General features: G+C 37.4%; 1 protein-coding gene and 2 long non-coding RNA genes across 6 annotated transcripts in view; 2 read left to right on the top strand and 1 right to left on the bottom strand.

The window, feature by feature from the left end:
- The window catches only part of LOC133617161 (RNA binding protein fox-1 homolog 2-like), a 139,335-nt gene that overhangs the window by 37,394 nt on the left and 74,549 nt on the right, over window positions 1–27,392 (top strand). For all 4 annotated transcript variants that reach the window (XR_009816949.2, XM_061976955.2, XM_061976954.2 and 1 more), the window contains exon 2: window positions 20,790–20,837. Coding sequence is in view for 3 of the 4 variants with exons in the window: in XM_061976955.2 (XP_061832939.2) it covers window positions 20,790–20,837 (48 nt within the window). In the remaining variant the exon portion in view is untranslated. The remainder of the gene's footprint in view (window positions 1–20,789; window positions 20,838–27,392) is intronic.
- LOC133617163 (uncharacterized) lies at window positions 984–8,696 on the bottom strand. The gene is made up of 6 exons (XR_009816951.2): window positions 8,549–8,696; window positions 6,986–7,081; window positions 6,385–6,624; window positions 4,046–4,194; window positions 3,616–3,924; window positions 984–1,922 (listed from the first exon to the last, which is right to left on the bottom strand). It is a non-coding gene; the product is annotated as an uncharacterized lncRNA (long non-coding RNA).
- On the top strand, window positions 8,847–12,010 carry LOC133617164 (uncharacterized). Its single transcript, XR_009816952.2, has 5 exons — window positions 8,847–9,024; window positions 9,389–9,490; window positions 9,569–9,607; window positions 10,780–10,902; window positions 11,091–12,010. It is a non-coding gene; the product is annotated as an uncharacterized lncRNA (long non-coding RNA).

Below are 27,392 nucleotides of genomic sequence, written 5' to 3'. Positions count from 1 at the left end.
AATGCCTGACTTACCTATCAAGAAGGAAATGTGCAAACTTTGGCGTCAGATGAAAAAATCTTCAATGGTCTCCATCTTTCAAAGGCATTCTTGATACAAAAACTGGTTTTGTTCCTGGCTTTGTCATGAATAAGTTGAGAATGGTCACTTTTAGATGTACTAAGGTCTGACATGTTTAGTAACTTTACCAGTGGCAGTAGCCAGACCAAGATGGCAACCTGGATGTGACACACTCGCAGACTTTCTAGTTGGGCAAAAGGTGGAGGGCGCCCATAGCAAAAATGTGCTTGCTCATCTGTTGCTTAATCTCGTATCTTGAGAACATTTTGAGCTTCTCATATCTGTCTAATTCTGTGATCAATTGTTTCTCTTTTATTGCTCCTAAGGGACCCTTAGGAGCAATAAATAAGCTAAAAAGAGACAAGACATCACTGAGACAAAGGAGGTTGAGTTGAGACAACCATTTGAGCAATATTTGAGAAGTGGGATACACTGAGGAGAGCTCATATATGTATGCCACTGATCTCAATTATGTCTCATTTATTTTGAAGGAGAATTAAAGAGAAAGAAATGAGATGTATGAACAATAAAAGAGATCTTATGTATGTCTCTTTCATGTCTTGATTATTTCTCTTAAATGTCTTAACAAAGCCATCATATCTCAAATTTGAGAATAATGAGAACAAATTGAGAGTGCAATTTAAATATTCGTTATCTGACTTAATTAGAAATAACACTAAAAAAATACTCAAATATTGAGCGGTGTATCACTTTATTTGGCTACACACAAATACAAAATATAAGATATGAAAATAGATTAAATACAACAATTTAAATGTAGTTAATTAGTACATACATAATGTACATATTGACATTCACAATAATTAAAACAACATAGAAAACAATATACAAAAAATAAAACAAATACAAAACTAAATGAATTTAACATTAAGTACTCACTTTGTTGTTGTGAAAAAGTCTGGTGTAGTTTTTTTTAACTCCTTGTTGAGCAAACCATGTACCGTAGTTAAAAAAAACACCTGACTTAATCTCAGTAAGAGGGTGAGTAAATGACTAAATTTCCATTTTGGAAATATTCCAAGGAAAAACTGAAATACATTTATAAAATTGTAACCGTGGTGTTTGGAACTGGTCTACATATAAAAAATAATCACACATTGAACACCAAGGATACTTAACATTTTTTACCTCAGGGCCCGACCAACTTTTCCACTACAGAGGGGTCTGGGACCCACTCAAATACAAACACTGAATTAGTCATCTTACACTAAAGTGTATTACAACTGAGTACGGTACCATTGCGGCCCATATGGACGGACCACAGCTAAGAAACAGATATTTATTGGCGGCCCCCAAGGGTATTCGCAGCCAAACAGTGGGCCCCAGCCCTATGATTAAGAAACACTGTTGTAAACAATAGAACAGCCTCCTGCGATAACAATATAACATTTGGTACATAAATGATCATTAAAACATTTTGAAATTGGTTACAAAAGCTACTAATATACCTGATTATGTAAGCAGTAACAAACTGCGTCATTTCCGTTTTTTATTTGGAAACAGCTTTGTACTGTGAAGGGATATTAGCCGCTAGCTTGTTAGTGAGGTTGCATCAGTGCCAAATTTGCGAGACACAGCACAGCTCAATATGCATTGTCACAGTATAACGTGGTACTAAAAGCTACATCATAGGGCATTTTTATACAATATATACTGCGCAACCCCAGACCAAAATATCAACATGTTTACAAAGGAAACATCCTACCCCAGAATGAACTTGGAAGGTACAAGGGCCTACTTAAAACCTGCTCTTGCCCAACATTTGTTTACCAAAGCTTGCTTGAGCTTGGCCTCCTCAATATTGTCCCAATCAGGAAGGGTACCGCATCTCAGGACATACGCTGTAAGGCAAGAACATAATAATCAGGCATTCGTAATTTTGCCACATCTGAGTTTCTACAGGTATCAAATCTATGCAATGCAATAATAATAATAATGCAAATCTAATTTAATGCTTTTTAACGCCATTTTTTGGTACTTATAAAAATGTAATGCCCATGTGCGACTGCATATAGTTATTATATATAGTCAAAAGCCTACAATTATCTGTATACACACAGTTGTAAGCATTAGACAAGTTAATTAGTTGAAAAGTTTAGATTAACTGTTACTCTCTCGTGTATTAGAATTGGCTTACAAAACTGTTTAATTGGAGAATGTATTTTTATTTATTTATTTTTCTTGAGTAGCATATAGTGTTTTGACTGTGTGCATGGCCGTAGAATGGCCAATTAAAAGGTTCCGTCCATCAAAATATTTAAAGGAGAACTGCACTTAAGCCCTCTAAACAAACATCCAATTCTGCATCAGATGATCAATATAATATACCCATAAGCCATTTTTTAGGTTGTGTCTGTTTAAAACATGCTGTAAATATATATATATATTCTCTGAAAATGTCTTATAATAGCCACAAACTGGAGGATACCATTTTACAATTACAATTTGTTTTAAAATAGTTAAAAGGTTTTATAGAATAATAAATGAACATCATAATAGGATTGCAAATTATGCATGTGTTTGGACATGGATGATCGATTTAAACATTTTAGAAAAATACAGAACGGTATTTGGAAAAATGCCAATAAAATGCATTAAAAAAAAAGCTATGTCAATTATATTAATTTGCCGATATTGAATATATTGTATTTTACACCTTCTCTGTTGTTTAAAATGTTTACAGTAAATAGCAAGTTATGTATCAAGTATCCAGCAGCTGAAGGAACTTTTATTAATTTATTGTGGGAACGTCAGAGAATAAAAGAGTTGTGGTCTGCTGTGAAAATTGCCTTGTTTGTCCATCCTAAGCCATAACTTGAGGCGCCTGCGTCACGACAGTTGCTAATGTTAGCCAAGTTAGCTCATATGTGTTGAAGTGGAGGTGATTGAAATAAACGAGTCGTGTATGAAAAAAGCTCAGCTTCCCCATTATCCTGACATGATGTCCCAGTTAAGGACTACACGCCTACAGTGACCAAAGAATGGAAAAGTTTAGGCCCCCAGAGCAGTTTCATTGTGCCGTATTGAGGCAGTGCTTTTGTCGCGTTCCCACCTTACAATATCTCTTGTATGCAGTTTGGCAGCTTCAGACACAGACAGATGTAGCAATTTCGAGGTTCTTAAGTTCATTTTAATTTAACATTTTTTTTCCCGTTTGACATATTGACTATCGGCCATGTCCTACAATTGTATTACATTTTTTAAATGCCTCTGGACAATTCTTTTAATGCTTTTTATTGCCATTTAAGGCCTTAATTTACACAAAATCCATTTAATGACTTCATGCCTTGTGGAAACCCTGCACATACAGTACACTAATACACACAACCACACTTCAAGTTGATGGACATAACACTATATTGCTTATCACAATGCTAGTTTTTTGGCCAATCACAAACTGTAATTATGTAACATTCAGTTAAGTTTCTCGTGTGCTATAATCGATAAGGGATCAAACTTTCTCGTATTGAACTTCTATTTAATTATTGTTACACAATTTTGGCCTGAAAACACCCTCAGTTTGGGAAAACTTACTTAGGATTTCTTCAACTTTTTTCCGGTCAAGGATGCGCTTTCCTGTTCCTACAGGTTTGTTTCCAGGGCGACCAAAAGCGACAGCATTTTGACACTCCTCAACTGTAAAAAAGTGGTCAAAAAGTGCGTGGAATAAACGCATGCAATTGGGCTTTGAAGCATGACTCATGGCAGCAAGGCGGAACAAGGACATGAATACGCCGCTCTCAGGAAAGAGCTCCTGCTAGCCCGATTGTTGAGGAGGGCCGTCGCTGTATTTGTCACTAACGAGGTCGCAGAGAGTTTGGAGTACTTTGACTTGGTCCGGATCTGAAAGGGAAAAAATAGCACAAACAATACCCGAATAAGAAAATAATGTGTTCAAGGCCAAATAACAAATTTACGTAAACAAAATAATTACATCATGAATAAATTAGCATTAATTACGTGCCTATTTTCAAGAGGACTTCTTCGATTTGTTGCTTTTCTCGCAGGATTTTTTCGAACTCCTCCCAACATCCATCACATGGCGTCCATGATTTTTCTGCCTGCGGTCGATATGAGATAGTGTCCTCGACAGATGGGTTGCCTGCATCTCTCCTGTCAAAAGAGATGAGAAATACTGAACTACAAAAAAATTACTGAAATGACCCACATTTTAACCTCCAGCGGCCAAAGTGGACCTTAGTCTATGTACAGTGAGGAGAACAAGTATTTAATAGACTGCAAAATATAAAACAAAACAAAAAATCACATTGTATGTTTTCAGGTAATTTGCTTTTTTTTTTCCATGGAATTGATCACCTAGAAACCTCTATTGGGAGTATATTTGAAGTATCAAATATGGATATCATGCAAAAAGATGCACATTAATTACTTTAAAAAAAATTCATACAATGTGATTATGGATTTTTGTTTTGGATTCTATCACTTACAATTGAAGTGTACCTATAATGATGATAATAATAATAATAATAATAATAATAATAAAAGTAACAGACCTCAAACTACAAAATCAGCAGTGTATAAATGATTTGTTCTCCTCACTCTATGATGGACGGTACTAATAATGAAAATAAATGTACCATGACCAAAATTGACCATATCTACAATCATTCTGTACAGTATTCCTAAACAAAAACATTTCACATCAAAGACAAAGGAACTGGACCAATACTGAAGATGAAATCTTCTTGACTGCAAGGGAATAGACAACTCACTTAGTCAACAATACCAACAGATTATGACAGATTTTACAATATTAAGTTATACATAACATTGACTATCCCCCAAAAGTTATTACTTTATATATCTCAGGATTATTTATGAAATGTACAATTAAGTATAAACTGTCAAACCAGTACTTATATTTGGATTAAAAAATGTTTTTAAACTATGGCATATTGAGATTTCCGCCTTAACTACTTTCTTTCACACAGGAAGTACAGGCATGTGAGCACCCTTTGACAAAAGAGGAAAATTTACAAAAAAGAGGAACATTTCTATCTGCACGTAGTGCTCCCACGCAAGCCCCGAAAATATTTTTTTAAGAATCAATACTACATAGCCCTGGGCCAATAAAACAATAAATATATATCGCAATAGACACATAATGATATAAATATTAAATGTGTTCGATAAAATATTTGAGCAAGCAAGATTCGCTGCATGAGGTCACTCGCGCTTTGGGAACCCAGGAAACAGAAAACAGGAAGTGTCACTGAGCAATGGGAGGGACATGCTATAACAGACAATCAGTTAACGGTACTTACTGAGCAATGGAAGGGATACGCCAACAGCCAATCACGTAAAAGTATCAACAACAAGTAAGCTAGCTCGATGATGCTAATTATGCTAACTAGCAAGCTTGTTTTGGTTTCCCTGTCCTGAAATTCAGTGCGGCGTTTAGGCAAGAGCAACAGCAAGTACCTGCGGCCGAGGCGAGCGTTCCATAAATTTTGTTTGGATCCTATTTTTTGATATTGTTTACTTAATTCATCCATGGAACTTTTGTTATTGTTGAAAGCTCCGGATCGGACAGGTTTTCACGGGACACATTTCTGGTGTTGTGTGTTGCTCTGAGAACCCACGGGTGTTTAGTTAATGCTCGATTGCTGATAAGAAAGCAAAGTTAGCTCTGCTTTTTGACACTCATCCTTCAACCCCCATCCTTACACTACTTTTATTTATATTTTTATATATTTTAATTTATATTTAATTTTTAAAAATGAGGAATTTATATTTTGACGTGAAACTGAATGTTAAAAAACGTAGATTTCTCTGTTAAGAAAGTATATATTGTGTAACTATTATTTTTCCTCAATAAAACTTGTTTATAAGATTTCAGTGTGTGTTCAAGTACTTCTTGAGCACATTTATCAATACTGTAATAACAATTGTAACCATGACATGAAATGTTAATTTTTTTACTCCCTAGTTTTGACACATGAGATTGTAGAGTGGATATTTACACTCTATGAACATTTTGACCATGATTAAAAAGTAATAAAATGATGGCAAATAATTGTTTTCAGGGTCCACAAGTTCAGAACTTTTAATCCTGAAATCAAAGTGGATACAGATGTTGGGGTTTTGGCAATGAAATACATTAAATATTTGTATTTGTCATTCACATACTATTTACTGAAACAATTATTTGATGGCAGATAAAATAATATTTCAGTTAATGCTGTTTTTTTGGTTTGGAAATTCACCAAATTTGATTTTATAAAGATGAAAAGTTTTGAACTTGTAGCCCCATAGGCATGAGGTAATAAATGTCAATCTTACCCATAGGGTGGTGGTGGTGGTCCAACAGCGTTGCTGCCTGTTACAAGTCCCCCGTCACTTTTCCTGAAATATATTCAACAGTTGCCCTATAAAATTTACCATCTGACCACTTTGCTAAAACAGAATCTCCTGTTCTAAGATCTAAGATCTGCACAGGAGCTTCATCTCTTGACAAAATGTCTGCTCCAGTAAAGATTTTGCCGGTATAACCGTCCTCCCATCTGACGAAGGCCAAACACCCTGAAAGTGCAAAAGAGAAAGTGTTTAACATTTTTTTATTTGAGTATAAAAATTTGGACTGGTATTTGTCACCTCATTTGGACAACAATGTTATGATTATTCCCTCTCCCCATCCCTATATGCATTTTAAAGCATATGCAGTAGGGTGAGCTTGCCCATCGCTGTCTTAGAGGTGTGTGGCCTCATTACAATTAGGGTACTGTTACTAACCTTCTTGGGGCGACTTTCCCAAGGTGGCATTCTCAGCTGTTCTTTAAATACTAAACAAACTAATAAAGTCCTTTTTCCAGTTTGTTAGCTACATGTAACACGGCAATTTGGCTTAACCGTAGTCCGCTTTGCCACACATACAGAGACTTACCAGATTACTCATTTGGGGGAGGAGAATTATGCAGGTCCTTAATTTTCTTTGTGGGAACTCTTAACCTCTTATGTTGTCATTTTCTTTTTGTCCATCCTGTTAATGAAAAAGTAAATTTTGTATCACAAACTGGGGATAGGTTGATTGGCAACACTAAATTGACGCGAGTGTGTGAATGTAGTCTGTCGATCTGTGTTGACTTGTCCAGGGTGTACACCGCCTTCCGCCCTAGCGCAGTTGGGATAGGCTCCAGCACCCCCCACGACACGGAAGGGAAAAGCAGTAGAAAATAGATGGATGGATGGAACTATAATATAAGTGGAAAGTATTTACATATATGGGGTCACTTCATATGGATGTTAACTTTTTGGGTAAATCATATTTAACTTCTGTCAAAAACAAGTAAACAAAATGATTGTTTATGATCGTTCTGGCTATAGTAAAAAAAACCTCAACCCGTACAGTTGAATTCTTACCTATTTTGGGGTGCGGGGGGCTTGACGGCACCTTTTTATAATAGGGTACATATTAATAAAGTTATGGCATTTTTAACAAAAAAGGTCATGAATAAAATATTGAGCCCCAATGACTTTGTATTGAAGAGGTTGACCATAAATTAGTGCATTTTGACCAGGTTAAGACAATCATAACTTTTTAAACATGTATCACAGGAAAATTATTCTTATATTACGTAACTCGTAAGAGGTTCCGCAGCCTCCGAAGCAGAACCTCTAGGTTCTGTAACAGCTTCTTCCCTCAGGCCGTAAGGCTCTTGAACGCATCATAATGAAATTATCCCCTCAACTCCCCCAAAATGGATTAACTCGCTGGAATAAAAAAGACAATATAACATACATCCATAAACGTGGACGCATGTGAAAAAGTGCAATATATTTATCTGTACAGTAACCTATTTATTTATTTATATATGCACCTTATTGCTTTTTTATCCCGCACTACCATTAGCTTATGTAACACAATTTCCTTCCTATTTGTACTGTAAAGTTCAAATTTGAATGACAATAAAAAGGAAGTCTAAGTCTAACTAGTCTTAACAAGACCTGTCTGATAATGCTAGTTTCATTTAAATGAATGAATGTTTCAAATTTTACACACATAGCTACTTTATTTTCCAATATATATTAAGTTTATATGATCAATAGCGTGATACAATACATACTGGCCACTGCCAGCTCGTAAGCAAATGTACTGCTGCTTTCAAAATGGCGGGGCACATTTGTCAATCATTGAACACTTTTGGATGTCATCTCTTATTTATTACAACTAGCCAGCCATACCAATAAAATGCAGTCCGGACCTTCTTTGTCGATTGTTACTTTACCTACAACAGTATTATAAAAATGTTTAAAGTTAAACCCCCAAATTAATATGCACTGTATAATCTAATTGTGAAGGTCATTATATATACTAACATTACTTGCTGGACAGACGCCATTAGCGTTACCGCAACCTCTCAAAGGACCACTCGTTGTCACAACAGTTAAATATGTTCACTTCACAACATTACATGGTTAACCAACTAAAAAATATTAGGATACTTACCTCTCCAAGTCTTCTGTCACAAGCGTTGCGGTTGTCGTTTCCAAAAACGTTCCCGCTTCTTCTTCTCTTTCTTCTTCTTCCTCGTTTTCGTTCGAGGTCGGCGCACACAACGTTAAAATGTTACGCCACCTACTGTTTCCCGCTTCTTCTTCTTCTGACGTTGATGGCAAACAACGCGTCATGTCCGCCGCTGTTTGATAGAAGGCGTGAATTTTCTGAATTGCCTTCCTTTGAAAGTTACACATAGCCAAAAATGGCTATTTTCAGATGGACATACAAGGAGAAAATCAACTTTATCTAAATTTTGAGATGTGGATCTGTCTCATCAACATTCTCGCGAGATTTGGCACGGCGCCCCATGAATCTGTCCAATCATATTTGCGCTTCCTGGAAAACACGCATGCGCATTTAGTGGGCGAATGTGACTTGTATCGATTGGAGGAAACAATTCAGCATCGAAGGAATAACGACTGAAAGTAAGTAATACCATTTATTGTTTTTGTTTTGGTATTTAAATTACTTTAACACACACGAGTTATTATTCATCAAACTAATGTAACGTCACTGTGTTACGAAAATAGAGCTATAAATGCCGCATTCAACGGCGCAACCACCTTGCTCGAAGCTATGATACTTACCTCCACCGAGGCATCGCAAGTGATAAGATACACTTTATACATCCCATAGTGAAATAACAATGATAGACATAAATGTACAGAGAACATTGGAAGTGGAACAATATAAATTACTGAACATACACTGCTTCAACATAATATAGAGATTTACATTTACAAGAAGTTCCACTGTGTATTCCAGCAACCTTTGTCTGTATTCACATAGTATTGGAGTGTCAAAATGACAAAACGAAAACCTGCAAAACGATGGAGAAGAACCGGTAAAGAAGTCGACTCAAATAAACGATCAAGAAGGACTGTACAATTGGTGAGTAGACTGGCATAGTGGTGGTGCATTAAACTGGAAGCAGATCTAATATGTGATACTTTATTTTTCTTCCTGCAGCCACCAATGTGAACGTGGAGACTGATGAGCAATGTCTAAGTAAGTTATATGTATATGCGTGTTCTTTGTTTATGTGAATTAGTTCTGATTGAGATTTACAGACCAGATAGATGGATAAAAAGCTGTCCACAGTTTGTCAGGAACAAGCATGGAAATATTGCTTTCTTTTACCCTGATTACAGTAGCACATATATGAAGAATGAAACTTGAAATATGAGTTATCTCAGCATGTGTAATTAATCTTCTTTGAACCTTTCATCTTCAAGTTAAGGCTGGTAGGTAACATCAAGTCATGATTAGGGATGTAACAATATCAAAATGTCATGGTATTATATCGTCACAGTGTTAAAGCCACGGTAAGATATTGTTACAAACATGTCAACGTGTTTTAAATGAAGTGGCAGGAATGTTTAGGATAAACACACTTACTGTAATTGAATACAAACATAATGTTCATATGTTGTAGTCCTATTTATTATTATAAACAGGTATTTTAAGTGCAAAGGAATGGTGCAAAATCATCCAGAATTTCAAGTAACACACATATTTTAGTTTAATCTAACACAGCAGTTATAGGCACAGAAATATTTCACAGCAACAATTCCTCCGAGCTACGAAGCACAAACGTTCCCGTCACTCCTGCACAGTTCCTCTTTTTCGCCCCTATATAATGTCCCGTGTTTGAACTTTGTTGTCCCACACTGCGCGGGGTATCTTGGGAGATCGAGTTTACTTCTCAGATCAGCCCACTTAATATTGTCAGAAAAAAACACACTGACGGGAGTTCTCGTTTGATAGCGTCACACATCACGGCATTATTGTGAGAATTTTGAAACCAAAATAACGCAATATTTACAATAATGTTGCATCCCTCGTCAAGATCCTTTCTCATAGGTTTGGTTTGCTGCTGTGTATTTACTAATCATTGGCATTGTTTATCACTGAAGTTCCACACTTTCTTTTTATAGTGCGTGTTGTATTGTGATGAGTTACATTTAATACTGTGGATTATGTGTTACCACAAACACAGAAGATACGTAAACATGAACTACAATGCGATCAAGATGTGGGAAAAAAGTAAATGCATTCCATTAGCTAGATTTGTATAATGTGTTCAATTTATGTCCACTTGCTTCTTGTTTTGCAATTTTCTTCTTTTCTTTTAATTATTTTAATTTTTAGAGTTTTTTGGTTCCTCTTCTTTGTGTCAGAAGGTAGCAGCAGGGGAACAGAAGGAGCCCAAAACACTGCTCTTCATATGGAACACATCCAACCTCCAGGTGTCCATGCAGGATGTACCACTCTGGAACACCAAGCCTCTCCCTACCAGCCAGGTACACCCACCGTCTTCTGTGTCTAACTAATGTTTTGCTGTGAATTTTGTCACAAAGCATATCCTGCTAAAATATGCCAAACTTTTGAGTGTAAGAATGTGAGCGATATGCTGAGATGTTATACGTTTTGCCTTGTGACAAAATGTTATAAAAAACCTTTAATGATTTTTATTCTATTTTAATTTCAGCACATGAAAATATTTCTACTTTTGACTCTATCAAAGACAATGGAAAACCATTTTCCAGATCAGCCCTCATAGATCCTCCTGATGGCCTCACAACTGAACTACATGTCGATGCTGAGTATGATCCATCTCAATCATTTGAGGAATCTCTCCCTGATATGGGGGATTGGATGTACAATGACGGACATATGTTTAATGAAGGATTTGAAGATAGTTTGAGTGAGGAGTGTGCAGAAGAGTCAAATATCAAGGACACAACAGACAAACCATTATATGACAATGCATCAGTAACCGTGGCAGAGTGCCTTCTGATCATCATGGCTTATGAAAACTGTCATAAAGTCACTGATAAGGCCCTATAAGCGATTTGCTGAAAATGTTCAAGTTGCTTTGTCCCGATAGTCTGAATGCAGACTGCTTAAACAGTGTGCAGAAGTTCAAAAACTTTCTTTTATCCCGCTCTGCATCATCGCCTATTTTATTACATAAATACTGCAGTAATTGTTTTGGGCCATTAGAAAGTAAACAAATAAAATGTCTGTCTTGTGGGACCAGTGTGTCAGAAGAAAGATCCTCATCCTTTATAGAGGTTCCAATTAAGGCTCACATAAGGTCATTGTTCCTCAAGCCAGGTTTTCAGGAGAAGCTTAACTTCAGATTAAGCAGAAAGAAGGCAGATGCTAACAACATTGAAGATATATATGATGCAGAAGTTTACAAACAGCTTGTCGATAGGGGTGGTCCTCTTAGTGACCCTAAAAACATCTCACTTGGAACACCGATGAAGACAAAAATTGATATTTGTTAAGGCTCATACATGGTACTCAAAATATACCTATGCAGATGGTAAATGTAGTCAAACTTGTGCAGTCTATTCCTGTTATTTCACAAACTATTAAACCAGGGAATGTCATAGCTGAATTTTACAGACATGACTAAAGATGATAGTTTCTGTCAGGAAAACAAATATTTGTCTAGTATTAAACTATATGGAGCACCTAGTGAACTTCTATTGGACACAGTTCACCTCTCTACATTGCAAATACATGCGGGTCACTGCATCAATTCTGGAACAGTAAGCATCTTTCACAGGGCACAAGTTAAGAGAAATTATCTCACATCAAAACACAATGGTAAAGGTAATAGAAGAAACAATTTTACAGTTTTTTTTTCAAATGACGGACAAACAAAGTATGGACAGATTGATTTCTTCTTTATCATAGCACAATCATGTGCCAAATGGGCCCTCCTTCGTGAATTCAAACATGCAGGGTTTTCTTTGCTGCAAGATAGTGTAACAAATGGTACATGAAGTCATGTTATTCCCCTATTGGAAACCTCTGACAGTACAGTAGTATGATTGGATGACATATTGGGTAAAGTTGTTTTCCTTGACTTCACATCTGTGCCTGGCATTGTGTTTGCAGTTCATTTCCCAAACACACTTGAAAAGTTTTAACTAATTAAGAACTCAACTGGCCTAAGAAGTCACAAATCAAATATTTGATCATTGTTATAAATGCTCTGAAAATACACACCGATGAGATGTTGCCGTGGATGCTGTAAAAGTCTGTAAATATGTACTGTATATGGAGTATCATTGTTGATTAAGTTTTTGCATTGTCTGTAATATTTCAGTGGCCAATATATTAAAATGTACTTGTTAAATAAAACCACTGTCTTTTTTAATGAATATTTAGGCCTACTACGCTACTGTATTTTAATATTAGTCCTTATCATGGTGGTTGGAGAGCCAAAGGTTTTCTGAAGTGGTACTTTGTGAAAAGAGTTTGAGAATCACTGCTCTAGAAAGTTCACTAATGTTAAAAGGTCTTAAAAAGTGTCTTGTGATCATAACAGTATTGTTTGGGTTCAGTTTTAAATCTCACAATTGTAGTCACTGAGTCACTGCACATGGCGTGTGTATAAGAAATCAACAAATTAAGTAGAACATTATGCATTAAACCATATAGATTACAGACCATATATCCATATTGCCTGAATTCATTATTTATTTGGCATGAGATAAACTGGAGTATGATTGAGGTATAATTAAATTGTGCCAATTAAAATGTATTTTTAATTTATTTTTCCTAAGATAGAAAAGAGGCATATCTGACAACTCAAATGGTGAGCAGTGAGAGACAAAACCAAGTATATCTCTCACTGAGACATCATTGAGACATATTGAAACCATACTCATCAATTTTCTTTTTGCCGAAATAGAAAAGAGACATCTAAGAACTCAAACAGTGAGTAGTGAGAAACAAAACCATGTATATCTCTCACTGAGACATAATTGAGACATATTGGAGACCAGCTCATTCATCTCTCATTTTGCTCTTAGTTGAAATCTGGAAAAGAGATAACTGTTAGACAACTTTGAGATCTCTCACAGTGCTCACTGTGAGCCTTATTTCTCAGGAGATACATCTGAGAAGAATGAGAAAACTACTTTGGTCTCGATTCGTGCTCTTTTATGTCTAGGAGATGTATATAAGACATACATGAGATCTCATCTTCAATTTTGCTTTGCTATGGGCGGAGCATCGAAATGAAAACAATAACAAGATTTCGGGGCTGTAAATCTAATTTTGAAATGAGCATATCCCGGCTGAGTTACAGTTATCAGGTCTAGAGGTATTGGAAAAAAAGATGATTTATTAATGCCTTTTGACATATCATGGCCATTTCATGCATGTTGTTCTGTATACTGTACATTATTTTGTATATTGTTCTGTATATTTTACAGGATTGCTTATTATTTTTATTGGATAGTAGTATGTTTATTTCAATTCTTATTTTTTATCTTTATTACTTCTTGTGTAATTTATTTTTATCCCATATTTGTTTCCACTACCGCACCTTAAGTTGGAGTCCTTAATCTCGTTATATGCAAATATAATGACAATAAAGTCCATTCTATTCTTCTTCTTCTATTCTAATGACTTGACATGAAAATATTACATAAGACTCATTTTAAGATGTTCAATATTTATTCAAGTTAATTTTTTGCTTACAGCAATGAGTTCATTTTGTTTGTAAACATTTTTTAGAATAACAAAGTTATTTACCTTCCAATTACAGTACAATAGTCAACAATTCTACACTAATGAGAAATAAAAGTTTATATCCTTTAAATGTTACTTGCTTTGTTATTCTATATTATGATGACTTGACATTATAAACACTGTATAGTTGTTATTTCTTCAGTTTAAGGGCATGATGTAGACAGAAGCTCTGAGTGTCTGCATGAAAACTAATCATTTTTAAATAAATACAAATTGCATATTGTTCTGTGGCACCTTGAGACAAATATTATGATTGACAGTCTGAAAATAACTTGTTTTTGCAGTTTTATGCATGTTTATGTATACAATCTAAAAATCGCATTTTTGGAGGGAAAAAATGTAAAGTCTCAAAATAGTGCAGCTTTAGCATGAAAGCCATCACGCAGTCTTGTGATGGCGAAGAAATGTTTTAGAGAAAATGGATTGAATCCGGTTTCAAACCAACAATTCCCAGGTGAACATCTGCACTGGCAATAGGAATCACTTCCCAACAATCTTATCCACCTTGCTTTCTTCCCATTGACGTGTCCCTGGTGGTCCTGCATGCAGGTAAATATCTCCAGTGGGACTGCAGGATCATTAGTGCCACGTGGTTCCACTCGGCAGAACATTCTATAGGGGAACCCATACACAATCTCAGCTATAAGCCAATCAGTAACACCTGCAGATGGACATGCAAGGCTTGGAAGTCTGATGGACTTCAGCACAGAGTATTTCTGGTTGTAAATCCACGCCTTGCTCATGTGCTTGGAAGCATCGACTCTCCTGCAAGGCTTCAATAACTGCCTGGAAAATGATTGGAGCATTTTGTAAATAGTCGATTACAGGGTTGGGTAAATTTATCAATTTGTTATATTGATTGTTACCCACTCACGCTGGTAGTTGTGTGTGTGTGTGTGTGTGTGTGTGTCAGCAGTCTGACTATGCTAACGTTATCTACTATATATATATATATATATATATATATATATATATATATATATATATATATATATATATATATATATAGGACAAATTTCACCACACCTAGTGTGTGTGTGACAATCATTGGTACTTTAACTTAACTTTAACTTTACACATACAAACTGTAGCACACAAAAAAGCACATTTAATAAAAAATGTTATTATGGTCTTACCTTTACTTATAAGTGCGGGAACAGTGGTGTTGGTGTTGGAGGAGTTGTGAATGAATGAAATATGAAATCCGTGCTGCAGTCTGCAGGTGCACCTAATGTTGTGTCCCTGCAGTCGTTCACGGCTCCTCCGGCGCGAGCAATGTTGTTTTTGCACTTTTTGGCTTCTTGTTAAGTGACTTTTTTTGTGTGGATTCGGTCTTGCACGTGGAGGGTTTGGGTGTGGACTTCGGTTGGTGTGGCGCTCCCGTCGGGGGGTGCACTCTGCGGCGGAGGTGCATTAACCGGCACCAGGAGGCGGGATTACGCGAGCCTCACACAGTGCGTCTTCGCAGCAGTTTTATGATTGCTCAGCACAAGAAATACTTTACACATACAGTTGTTGACAAAATACACTGTACATTATATACCTCAGCTAACTAAACTATGGAAATGTATACCGTATTTTCCGCACCATTAGCCGCACCTAAAAACCACAAATTTACTCAAAAGCTGACAGTGCGGCTTTTAACCCGGTGCGCTTTATATATGGATAAATATTAAGATTCATTTTCATAAAGTTTCGGTCTCGCAACTTCGGTAAACAGCCGCCATCTTTTTTCCCGGTAGAACAGGAAGCGCTTCTTCTTCTACGCAAGCAACCGCCAAGGTAAGCACCCGCCCCCATAGAACAGGAAGCGCTTCTTCTTCTACTGTAAGCAACCACCCGCCCCCGGAAGAAGAAGAAGCGCGCGGATTTTCGTTTCATTTCCTTTGTGTGTTTACATCTGTAAAGACTTTCCAGCCGGCGTCATCATAAAAGCTAACTCGAAGGGATGGATGGATGAAGAAAAGATGAGCGAGTGGTTAAGGGAAGTTTACGCGAAGAGGCCGGGTGGCTTTTTTCACACAGCTCCGTCCATGTTGATATACGACTCTATGCGCGCCCACATCACAGATGGTGTCAAAAAACAAGTGAAGCACACAAATACAACACTCGCCGTCATTCCGGGTGGATTAACCAAAGAACTCCAACCGCTGGATATTGGTGTCAACAGGGCATTCAAATCACGACTGCGAACGGCGTGGGAACAATGGATGACCGAAGGCGAACACACCTTCACTAAGACAGGCAGACAGCGCCGGACGACATACGCCAACATCTGCCAGTGGATCGTAAATGCCTGGGCAGATATTTCGGTCACAACTGTGGTCCGAGCTTTCCGGAAGGCAGGATTCACAGAACTGCTGGACAATAGTGACACTGACTCCGATGACTTCGACGAGACGGAACCGGCCATTTTGGATCCCACATTTGCCCAACTTTTCAATTCGGACACCGAAGACGAAGAATTCGAAGGATTTACGAATGAAGAATAACTTCAGAAAGTGAGCGCTATGTTTATTTTGTGTGTTGTGACATTAACGTTCGAGCAACATTATGTTGCTATTGCTCTGCACTATTTTGAATTTTACTATGTTTGTGATTGCACATTTGCGTACATTTTGGGACAGAGTTGTTAGAACGCTGGTTTTTAATACATTATTAAAGTTTGACTGACCTATCTGACTGTTTTTTTGACATTCCCTTTAGCGCAGCGTAGGCGTGGCTTATAGTCCGGGGCGGCTTATAGGTGGACAAAGTTTTGAAATATGCCATTCATTGAAGGTGCGGCTAATAACCCGGGGCGGCTTATAGTGCGGAAAATACGGTAATATAATTCATACAGTCTCACTGCACAGCAGGCCAGCAGTTAGCCGAGTCCGCAATCCATGTTGAGGCACAACTGAGTGACGTGCCTCAACTGGCTGCTGATCACCGCACCGTCTCTTCTCAGTATTTGAACGGCAAATGTGAAAATTCAGCGATTTTGAATAAAAATAATCTTCACTACATGGCACATGTTTATGACAGTGTTGTTTAGTGTGGTTTCACTACATGGGACATATTTATGACAGTGTTGTTTAGTGTGGTCTCACCACATGGCACATGTTTATGACAGTGTTGTTTAGTGTGGTCTCACTATATGGCACATGTTTATGACAGTGTTGTTTAGTGTGGTGTCACTACATGGCACATGTTTATGACAGTGTTGTTTAGTGTGGTCTCACTACATGGCACATGTTTATGACAGTGTTGTTTAGTGTGGTCTCACTATATGGCACATGTTTGACAGTGTTGTTTAGTGTGGTTTCACTACATGGCACATGTTTATGACAGTGTTGTTTAGTGTGGTTTCGGTACATGGCACATGTTTATGACAGTGTTGTTTAGTGTGGTTTCACTACATGGCACATGTTTATGACAGTGTTGTTTAGTGTGGTCTCACTACATGGCACATGTTTATGACAGTGTTGTTTAGTGTGGTCTCACTATATGGCACATGTTTGACAGTGTTGTTTAGTGTGGTTTCACTACATGGCACATGTTTATGACAGTGTTGTTTAGTGTGGTTTCGGTACATGGCACATGTTTATGACAGTGTTGTTTAGTGTGGTTTCACTACATGGCACATGTTTATGACAGTGTTGTTTAGTGTGGTTTCACTATATGGCACATCTTTATGACAGTGTTGTTTAGTGTGGTTTCACTACATGGCACATGTTTATGACAGTGTTGTTTAGTGTGGTTTCACTATATGGCACATATTTATGACAGTGTTGTTTAGTGTGGTTTCACTACATGGCACATCTTTATGACAGTGTTGTTTAGTGTGGTTTCACTATATGGCACATCTTTATGACAGTGTTGTTTAGTGTGGTTTCACTACATGGCACATGTTTATGACAGTGTTGTTTAGTGTGGTTTCACTATATGGCACATGTTTATGACAGTGTTGTTTAGTGTGGTTTCACTACATGACACATGTTTATGACAGTGTTGTTTAGTGTGGTTTCGGTACATGGCACATGTTTATGACAGTGTTGTTTAGTGTGGTTTCACTACATGGCACATGTTTATGACAGTGTTGTTTAGTGTGGTTTCACTATATGGCACATCTTTATGACAGTGTTGTTTAGTGTGGTTTCACTATATGGCACATCTTTATGACAGTGTTGTTTAGTGTGGTTTCACTACATGGCACATGTTTATGACAGTGTTGTTTAGTGTGGTTTCACTATATGGCACATATTTATGACAGTGTTGTTTAGTGTGGTTTCACTACATGGCACATCTTTATGACAGTGTTGTTTAGTGTGGTTTCACTATATGGCACATCTTTATGACAGTGTTGTTTAGTGTGGTTTCACTACATGGCACATGTTTATGACAGTGTTGTTTAGTGTGGTTTCACTATATGGCACATCTTTATGACAGTGTTGTTTAGTGTGGTTTCACTACATGGCACATGTTTATGACAGTGTTGTTTAGTGTGGTTTCACTACATGACATGTTTTTGACAGTGTTGTTTAGTGTGGTTTCACTACATGACACATGTTTATGACAGTGTTGTTTAGTGTGGTCTCACTATATGGCACATGTTTTTGACCGTGTTGTTTAGTGTGGTTTCACTACATGGCACATATTTATGACAGTGTTGTTTAGTGTGGTCTCACTATATGGCACATGTTTTTGACAGTGTTGTTTAGTGTGGTTTCACTACATGGCACATGTTTATGACAGTGTTGTTTAGTGTGGTCTCACTATATGGCACATGTTTATGACAGTGTTGTTTAGTGTGGTGTCACTACATGGCACATGTTTATGACAGTGTTGTTTAGTGTGGTCTCACTACATGGCACATGTTTATGACAGTGTTGTTTAGTGTGGTCTCACTATATGGCACATGTTTGACAGTGTTGTTTAGTGTGGTTTCACTACATGGCACATGTTTATGACAGTGTTGTTTAGTGTGGTTTCGGTACATGGCACATGTTTATGACAGTGTTGTTTAGTGTGGTTTCACTACATGGCACATGTTTATGACAGTGTTGTTTAGTGTGGTTTCACTATATGGCACATCTTTATGACAGTGTTGTTTAGTGTGGTTTCACTACATGGCACATGTTTATGACAGTGTTGTTTAGTGTGGTTTCACTATATGGCACATATTTATGACAGTGTTGTTTAGTGTGGTTTCACTACATGGCACATCTTTATGACAGTGTTGTTTAGTGTGGTTTCACTATATGGCACATCTTTATGACAGTGTTGTTTAGTTTGGTTTACATGGCACATGTTTATGACAGTGTTGTTTAGTGTGGTCTCACTACATGGCACATGTTTATGACAGTGTTGTTTAGTGTGGTTTCACTACATGACATGTTTTTGACAGTGTTGTTTAGTGTGGTCTCACTACATGACACATGTTTATGACAGTGTTGTTTAGTGTGGTCTCACTATATGGCACATGTTTTTGACAGTGTTGTTTAGTGTGGTGTCACTACATGGCACATGTTTATGACAGTGTTGTTTAGTGTGGTTTCGCTACATGGCACATGTTTATGACAGTGTTTAGTGTGGTCTCACTTCATGGCACATGTTTATGACAGTGTTTAGTGTGGTCTCACTATATGGCACATGTTTATGACAGTGTTGTTTAGTGTGGTCTCACTACATGACACATGTTTATGACAGTGTTGTTTAGTGTGGTGTCACTATATGGCACATGTTTATGACAGTGTTGTTTAGTGTGGTCTAACTATATGGCACATGTTTATGACAGTGTTTAGTGTGGTCTCACTACATGGCACATGTTTATGACAGTGTTGTTTAGTGTGGTTTCACTACATGGCACATGTTTATGACAGTGTTGTTTAGTGTGGTTTCACTACATGGCACATGTTTATGACAGTGTTTAGTGTGGTCTCACTACATGGCACATGTTTATGACAGTGTTGTTTAGTGTGGTTTCACTATATGGCACATGTTTATGACAGTGTTGTTTAGTGTGGTTTCACTACATGACACATGTTTATGAAAGTGTTGTTTAGTGTGGTTTCACTACATGGCACATGTTTATGACAGTGTTGTTTAGTGTGGTTTCACTACATGGCACATGTTTATGACAGTGTTGTTTAGTGTGGTTTCACTACATGGCACATGTTTATGACAGTGTTGTTTAGTGTGGTCTCACTACATGGCACATGTTTATGACAGTGTTGGCGTTGGTCATACTGCCATTCTTAGTGTGACATGTATGGCTGTTAAATAAGTATGCCCTTCATTCGCATGTGTGCAGTGTGTTAAGAATCAAGATGATTGTGTTATTATCGGGTACAATGGAATCTTGGTTAGTACTTTGTTAACTATAAACTATATCATTTGTGGGGTTTTTTATTGTGTAAAACGGACCAAACACGCCGCAAAATTAAAAACAAGTTTGATTTAAAAAAATTATTTTAAAGATTGAAATTGGCCATCAATCCCATCGGCGCCTCTGATGTCATCCATACGTCTACATTTCACCCTCTCACCTAAATCCAGACCCTGAATGGCAAACTGCAGGCAGGAAGTTGCAAACGACACAAATCCTCTTTGTGTGCGCTCATTTTGAAACATATGCTCTTTCTTTCAGAACGACCCGCTGAACCTTGGTTACCATGGATACCCATCTCACAGTCAGGTAAGGAACGACGCATGCCGAGGTACAAAATACACGTTTCCCGTTCCAGGAAACTCCGTCACACACGAGAGCTGGAAATGTGTGCTTTGCCAAAACGAAGAGATTGACTCCTTTGTCATGAGTGTGATTTAAAACCTTAAACCGCTCGCAGCTTTTATTGGAAATATCCAACAGGAACACGACACCTTTTGTATATTTTATTACTCTTCTGTGGCTTTTTAGAGAATACTGTGTTCCCTCACAACAACACACTTCACTTTACACAGACTCGCTGTTACACTGATTTGTGTCTATATCTATACATATTAAGGGACTGTAGACCAGGGGTTGGCCATTACATCAATGGTGGAGGGTGTCAGTCCATCGCCAGCCAGGCATTAAAAAAATAGAGCTAAAAATGATAGATCATCAATCTTCCAGACGTGACTTTGGTCACTTGATTGACATTCACGGCACCCGAGGGTCTCGTGAGATGACGCTGGCTGCTGCCAGATCATTATTAAGAAAAAACGACCGACAGCAAGGCCAGAAACACTTTTTATTTCAACAGACTCTCACCTGCCGTCAAAACTCTAAAGACCGACTTCACAGTTCCTGTCTTCACAATAAAAGCCCTGCTTCATCCTGCCCGCGCTAACAAAATAAAAGTTAGAGCACACAAGCTAGCAAGCTACGGCGTTTGCCTGCTTTAGTCTGATTCCAATCAATGCAAGTCATCACAATCATATCAACTTATATTCTTGTCTTCATGAAAGAAAGGAATGTTAACCAAGCTTGTATTATCATTAAACACCTTTAACTTGTTAACCTCTCTTTCATAAATAAATAAATATAAGTGATATATATGAATGAGGTAGATCCCCTCCACTTGGTCCATTGAAGAGTAGCTCGCCTGCAGAAAAAGTGTGGCCACCTCTGATATAGACCATTGTCAATCAATCTTCTTCATGCCATGTGTCCTGTACACTACAGAATGTATACTGTGGTGGGGTATATAATCCTGGACAAGTTTTTAATATGGATGAGACAGACTTATTTTGTCCTCTCACACCTTTGTAATGCAGGACCAAGCCAAAAGTGCAGGATTTTAAGGCCCAAAAAGATGGCGTGACTCTGGTTATGTGTGGAAATGCTGCGGAACTTTGTGATAAAACCCGGCATTATTTATACGTCAAAACATCGTTGAGCCCTAAAAAACAGGTTTTGATCTTTGGTTTCATTCTTTAACACAGTAGTGTACTGTACTTATTTTTCTAAATCTACCAAGGTTTGAACTTTGAGAGTGTTTAAACGAGAGAAATGTGAGAAAATGTTAATACCTGTCTGAGAAAAGTCTATAAAGTGTGTGGTTAGTTAGGGGTTTTACACACTTAAAACATATATAAGAAATGGAAAAAACAGATACTGTATAGCAGTGTTTTTCAACCTTTTTTTAACCATGGCACATTTATTGTGTTGAAAAATTGCAAAGGCACACCACCAGCGAAAATCATCAAAAACCGAAACTCAGTTGACAGTAAAAAGTCGTTGTCGCAAGTGTTGGATATGACTTTAAAGCATAACCAAGCATGCATCACTATAGCTCTTGTCTCAAAGTAGGTGTACTGTCACCACCTGTCACATCACACCCTGACTTATTTGGACTTTTTTGCTGTTTTCCTGTGTGTAGTGTTTTACTTCTTGTCTTGCGCTCCTATTTTGGTGGCTTTTTCTCTTTTTTTGGTATTTTCCTGTAGCAGTTTCATGTCTTCCTTTGAGCGAAATTTCCCGCATCTACTTTGTTTTAGCCATCAAGAATATTTCAGTTGTTTTTATCCTTCTTTGTGGGGACATTGTTGATTGTCATGTCATGTTCGGATGTACTTTGTGGACGCCGTCTTTGCTCCACAGTAAGTCTTTGCTGTCGTCCAGCATTCTGTTTTTGTTTACTATGTAGCCAGTTCAGTTTTAGTTTCATTCTGCATAGCCTTCCCTAAGCTTCAATGCCTTTTCTTAGGGGCACTCACCTTTTGTTTATTTTTGGTTTAAGCATTAGACACCTTTTTACCTTCACTACTGCCTACCGCTATTTCCGACATCTACAAAGCAATTAGCTACCTGCTGCCACCTACTGATATGGAAGAGTATTACACGGTTACTCTGCCGAGCTCTAGACAGCACCGACACTCAACAACAACACATCATTTGCAGACTATAATTACTGGTTTGCAAAACATATTTTTAACCCAAATATGTGAAATGAGATCATCTCCCACGGCACACCAGACTGTATCTCACGCAGTACAGTGGTTGAAAAACACTGCTGTACAGTACTCTCAACGAGAAAAACATAATAAAAAAATAAAAAAACATGCTGTAAATGAAAATACATGCTCAGTAAATTAAAACAAAACATCCTGTAATGACAAAATATATAATGAACCATAACACATAAAAAACGAGGGAAAAAATCAACTTCTACACAGATTTGACTTAAAGCGGGTATTTTTTGGAACGTTAAACAAGGGAACACTATATATATTTTCATAACCATACAAGAAGTGTATTATTAGAACTGTCTGAGAAAAGTCTATAAAGTGTGTGGTTAGTTAGGGGTTTTACACACTTAAAACATAAATAAGAAATGAAAAAACATACTTTACACTAGTACTCTCAATGAAAAAAACATATAATAAATTTAAAAAAAAACATACTGTAAATGAAAATACATGCTCGGCAAATTAAAACAAAACATCCTGTAATGACAAAACATAAAAATATATAGTGAACCATAACACATAAAAAACGGGGGGGGGGGGGGGGGAATTCAACTTCTACTACATGGATTTGAATTAAAGCAAGTTTTTTTTGGAACGTTAAATGAGGGAATACTATATATATATATATATATTTTTTCATAACCATACAAGAAGTGTATTATTAGAACTGTCTGAGGAAAGTCTATAAAGTGTGTGGTTAGTTAGGGGTTTTACACATTTAAAACATATATAAGAAACGAAAAACCAGATACTGTACAGTACTCTAAATGAAAAAAATATTAAAAAATCATACTGTAAATGACAATACATGCTCAGCAAATTAAAACAAAACATCCTGTAAGTCACAAAACATAAAAATATATAATGAACCATAACACATAAAAAATGGGGAAAAATATCAACTTCTACTACACGGATTTGACTTAAAGCAGGTATTTTTTGGAACGTTAAACGAGGGAACACTATATATATATTTTCATAACCATACAAGAAGTGTATTATTAGAACTTGTGTGTGTGTGTGTGTGTGTGTGTGTGTGTGTGTGTGTGTGTGTGTGTGTGTGTGTGTGTGTGTGTGTGTGTGTGAAGCTGGTGTTCCTATTAGCCTGCTCAGTTGCTATTGTTAATCCTCCATCATCCGCCACTCATCCTCTGATGCTTTACCCATAATCCCCTCCTCCCCTCGTGCTCTGCGATGCTCACCAACCTCTGGCTGAATTTCAACCTCATCTTAAACCTTTCCTCCAAAACCTTCTCGTTGGTGTGATTTCTCTACCGAGATTTGTTCTGTTGTTTTCCAGATGGCTGCAAGCCAATTAGGCACTTTTCATTTTGGAGCGATGTGATAATGCAGCGTGGAACTGTTCCCTAATGGTGATGCTGAAATGACCACAATCATGACTACGCTTCCCTGTAACGAGTGCTCTGGTCGCTAATGGGAGAAAGGATACGTTTGTTTGCAGTTGATTTCCTGCTACAGATGTTGGTCTCATCTCCACTTCATGTTGTTCAGCTATATTTTTGCTGTTTAGACTAGGCGTTACCTACGATTTATTGCCCGTAAACGTTATTAATGCCATTATTTTTACACCAAATTAATCATTGATGTGATGATAATGCAGAATAATAATGCACGCTTTCAAATGCAATAAACTTGTTTTTCTCGTGTATTCTCACATAGTAATTGGATTGAAAATGTTAAAATCTACTAGTTAAATAAAACAAACAAATAGAAACAATAAAATCACGGCACCCGAGGGTCTTGTGGGATGACGCCGGCTGCTGCCAGATCATTATTAAGAAAAAACGACCGACAGGAAGGCCAGAAAGACTTTTTATTTCCACACCGCACCCCTGCTGTAGAGCATTGTCAATCAATCTTCTTCATGCCATGTATCCTGTACACTACAGAATGTATACTGTGGTGGGGGATATAATCCTGGACAAGTTTTTAATATGGATGAGACAGACTTATTTTTGGAAAGGAATGCCCTCTCACACCTTTTATAATGCAGGACCAGGCCAAAAGTGCAGGCATTAAGGCCCAAAAAGATAGTGTGACTCTGGTTATGTGTGGAAATGCTGCAGGCTTTGTGATAAAACCCAGCCTTATTTATAGGTCACAACATTGTTGAGCCGGAAGGCCAGAAACACTTTTTATTTCCACAGACTCTCACCTGCCGTCAAAACTCTAAAGACCGACTGCACAGTTCCTGTCTTCACAATAAAAGCGCTGCTTCATCCTGCCTGCGCTAACAAAATAAGAGTCGGAAAGTTAGCGCACACAAGCTAGCAAGCTACGGCGTTTGCAGTTGATTTCCTGCTACAGATGTTGGTCTCATCTCCACTTCATGTTGTTCAGCAATATATATGCTGTTTAGACTAGGCTTTACCACATATTGTCCTACGATTTATTGCCCATAAACGTTATTAATGCCATTATTTTTACACCAAATTAATAATTGTTGTGATGATAATGCAGAATAATAATGCATGCTTTCAAATGCAATAAACTTGTTTTTCTCGTGTATCCTCACATAGTAATTGGATTGAAAATGTTAAAATCTACTAGTTAAATAAAACAAACAAATAGAAACAATAAAATCACGGCACCCGAGGGTCTTGTGGGATGACGCCGGCTGCTGCCAGGTCATTATTAATAAAAAACGACCGACAGGAAGGCCAGAAAGACTTTTTATTTCCACACCGCACCCCTGCTGTAGAGCATTGTCAATCAATCTTTTTCATGCCATGTATCCTGTACACTACAGAATGTATACTGTGGTGGGGGATATAATCCTGGACAAGTTTGTAATATGAATGAGACAGACTTATTTTTGGAAAGGAATGCCCTCTCACACCTTTTATAATGCAGGACCAGGCCAAAAGTGCAGGCATTAAGGCCCAAAAAGATGGTGTGACTCTGGTTATGTGTGGAAATGCTGCGGGCTTTGTGATAAAACCCGGCCTTATTTATACTGTAGGTCACAACATTGTTGAGCTGGAAGGCCAGAAACACTTTTTATTTCCACAGACTCTCACCTGCCGTCAAAACTCTAAAGACCGACTGCACATTTCCAGTCTTCACAATAAAAGCGCTGCTTCATCCTGCCTGCGCTAACAAAATAAGAGTCGGAAAGTTAGCACACACAAGCTAGCAAGCAACGGCGTTTGCAGTTGATTTCCTGCTACAGATGTTGGTCTCATCTCCACTTCATGTTGTTCAGCAATATATATGCTGTTTAGACTAGGCTTTACCACATATTGTTCTACGATTTATTGTCCATAAACGTTATTAATGCCATTATTTTTACACCAAATAAATCATTGATGTAATGATAATGCAGAATAATAATGCACGCTTTCAAATGCAATAAACTTGTTTTTCTCGTGTATCCTCACATAGTAATTGGATTGAAAATGTTTAAATCTACTAGTTTAATAAAACAAACAAATATAAACGCCGGCTGCTGCCAGATCATTATTAAGAAAAAAACGACCTACAGGAAGGCCAGAAAGACTTTTTATTTCCACACCGCACCCCTGCTGTAGAGCATTGTCAATCAATCTTCTTCATGCCATGTATCCTGTACACTACAGAATGTATACTGTGGTGGGGGATATAATCCTGGACAAGTTTTTAATATGGATGAGACGGACTTATTTTTGGAAAGGAATGCCCTCTCACACCTTTTATAATGCAGGACTAGACCAAAAGTGCAGGCATTAAGGCCCAAAAAGATGGTGTGACTCTGGTTATGTGTGGAAATGCTGCGGGCTTTGTGATAAAACCCGGCCTTATTTATAGGTCACAACATTGTTGAGCTGGAAGGCCAGAAACACTTTTTATTTCCACAGACTCTCACCTGCCGTCAAAACTCTAAAGACCGAATGCACAGTTCCTGTCTTCACAATAAAAGCGCTGCTTCATCCTGCCTGCGCTATCAAAATAAGAGTTGGAAAGTTAGCGCACACAAGCTAGAAAGCCGGCGTTTGCAGTTGATTTCCTGCTACAGATGTTGATCTCATCTCCACTTCATGTTGTTCAGCAATATATATGCTGTTTAGACTAGGCTTTACCACATATTGTCCTATGATTTATTACCCGTAAACGTTATTAATGCCATTATTTTTACACCAAATAAATCATTGTGATGATAATGCAGAATAATAATGCACGCTTTCAAATGCAATTAACTTGTTTTTCTCGTGTATTCTCACATAGTAATTGGATTGAAAATGTTTAAATCTACTAGTTTAATAAAACAAACAAATAGAAACGCCGGCTGCTGCCGGAT

Source organism: Nerophis lumbriciformis, linkage group LG16, assembly GCF_033978685.3.
Source record: "Nerophis lumbriciformis linkage group LG16, RoL_Nlum_v2.1, whole genome shotgun sequence".
NCBI classification, from domain to species: Eukaryota; Metazoa; Chordata; class Actinopteri; order Syngnathiformes; family Syngnathidae; genus Nerophis; species Nerophis lumbriciformis.
The sequence above is the reverse complement of the archived record's forward strand: the minus strand, read 5'-3'. Positions and strand labels throughout refer to the sequence as shown.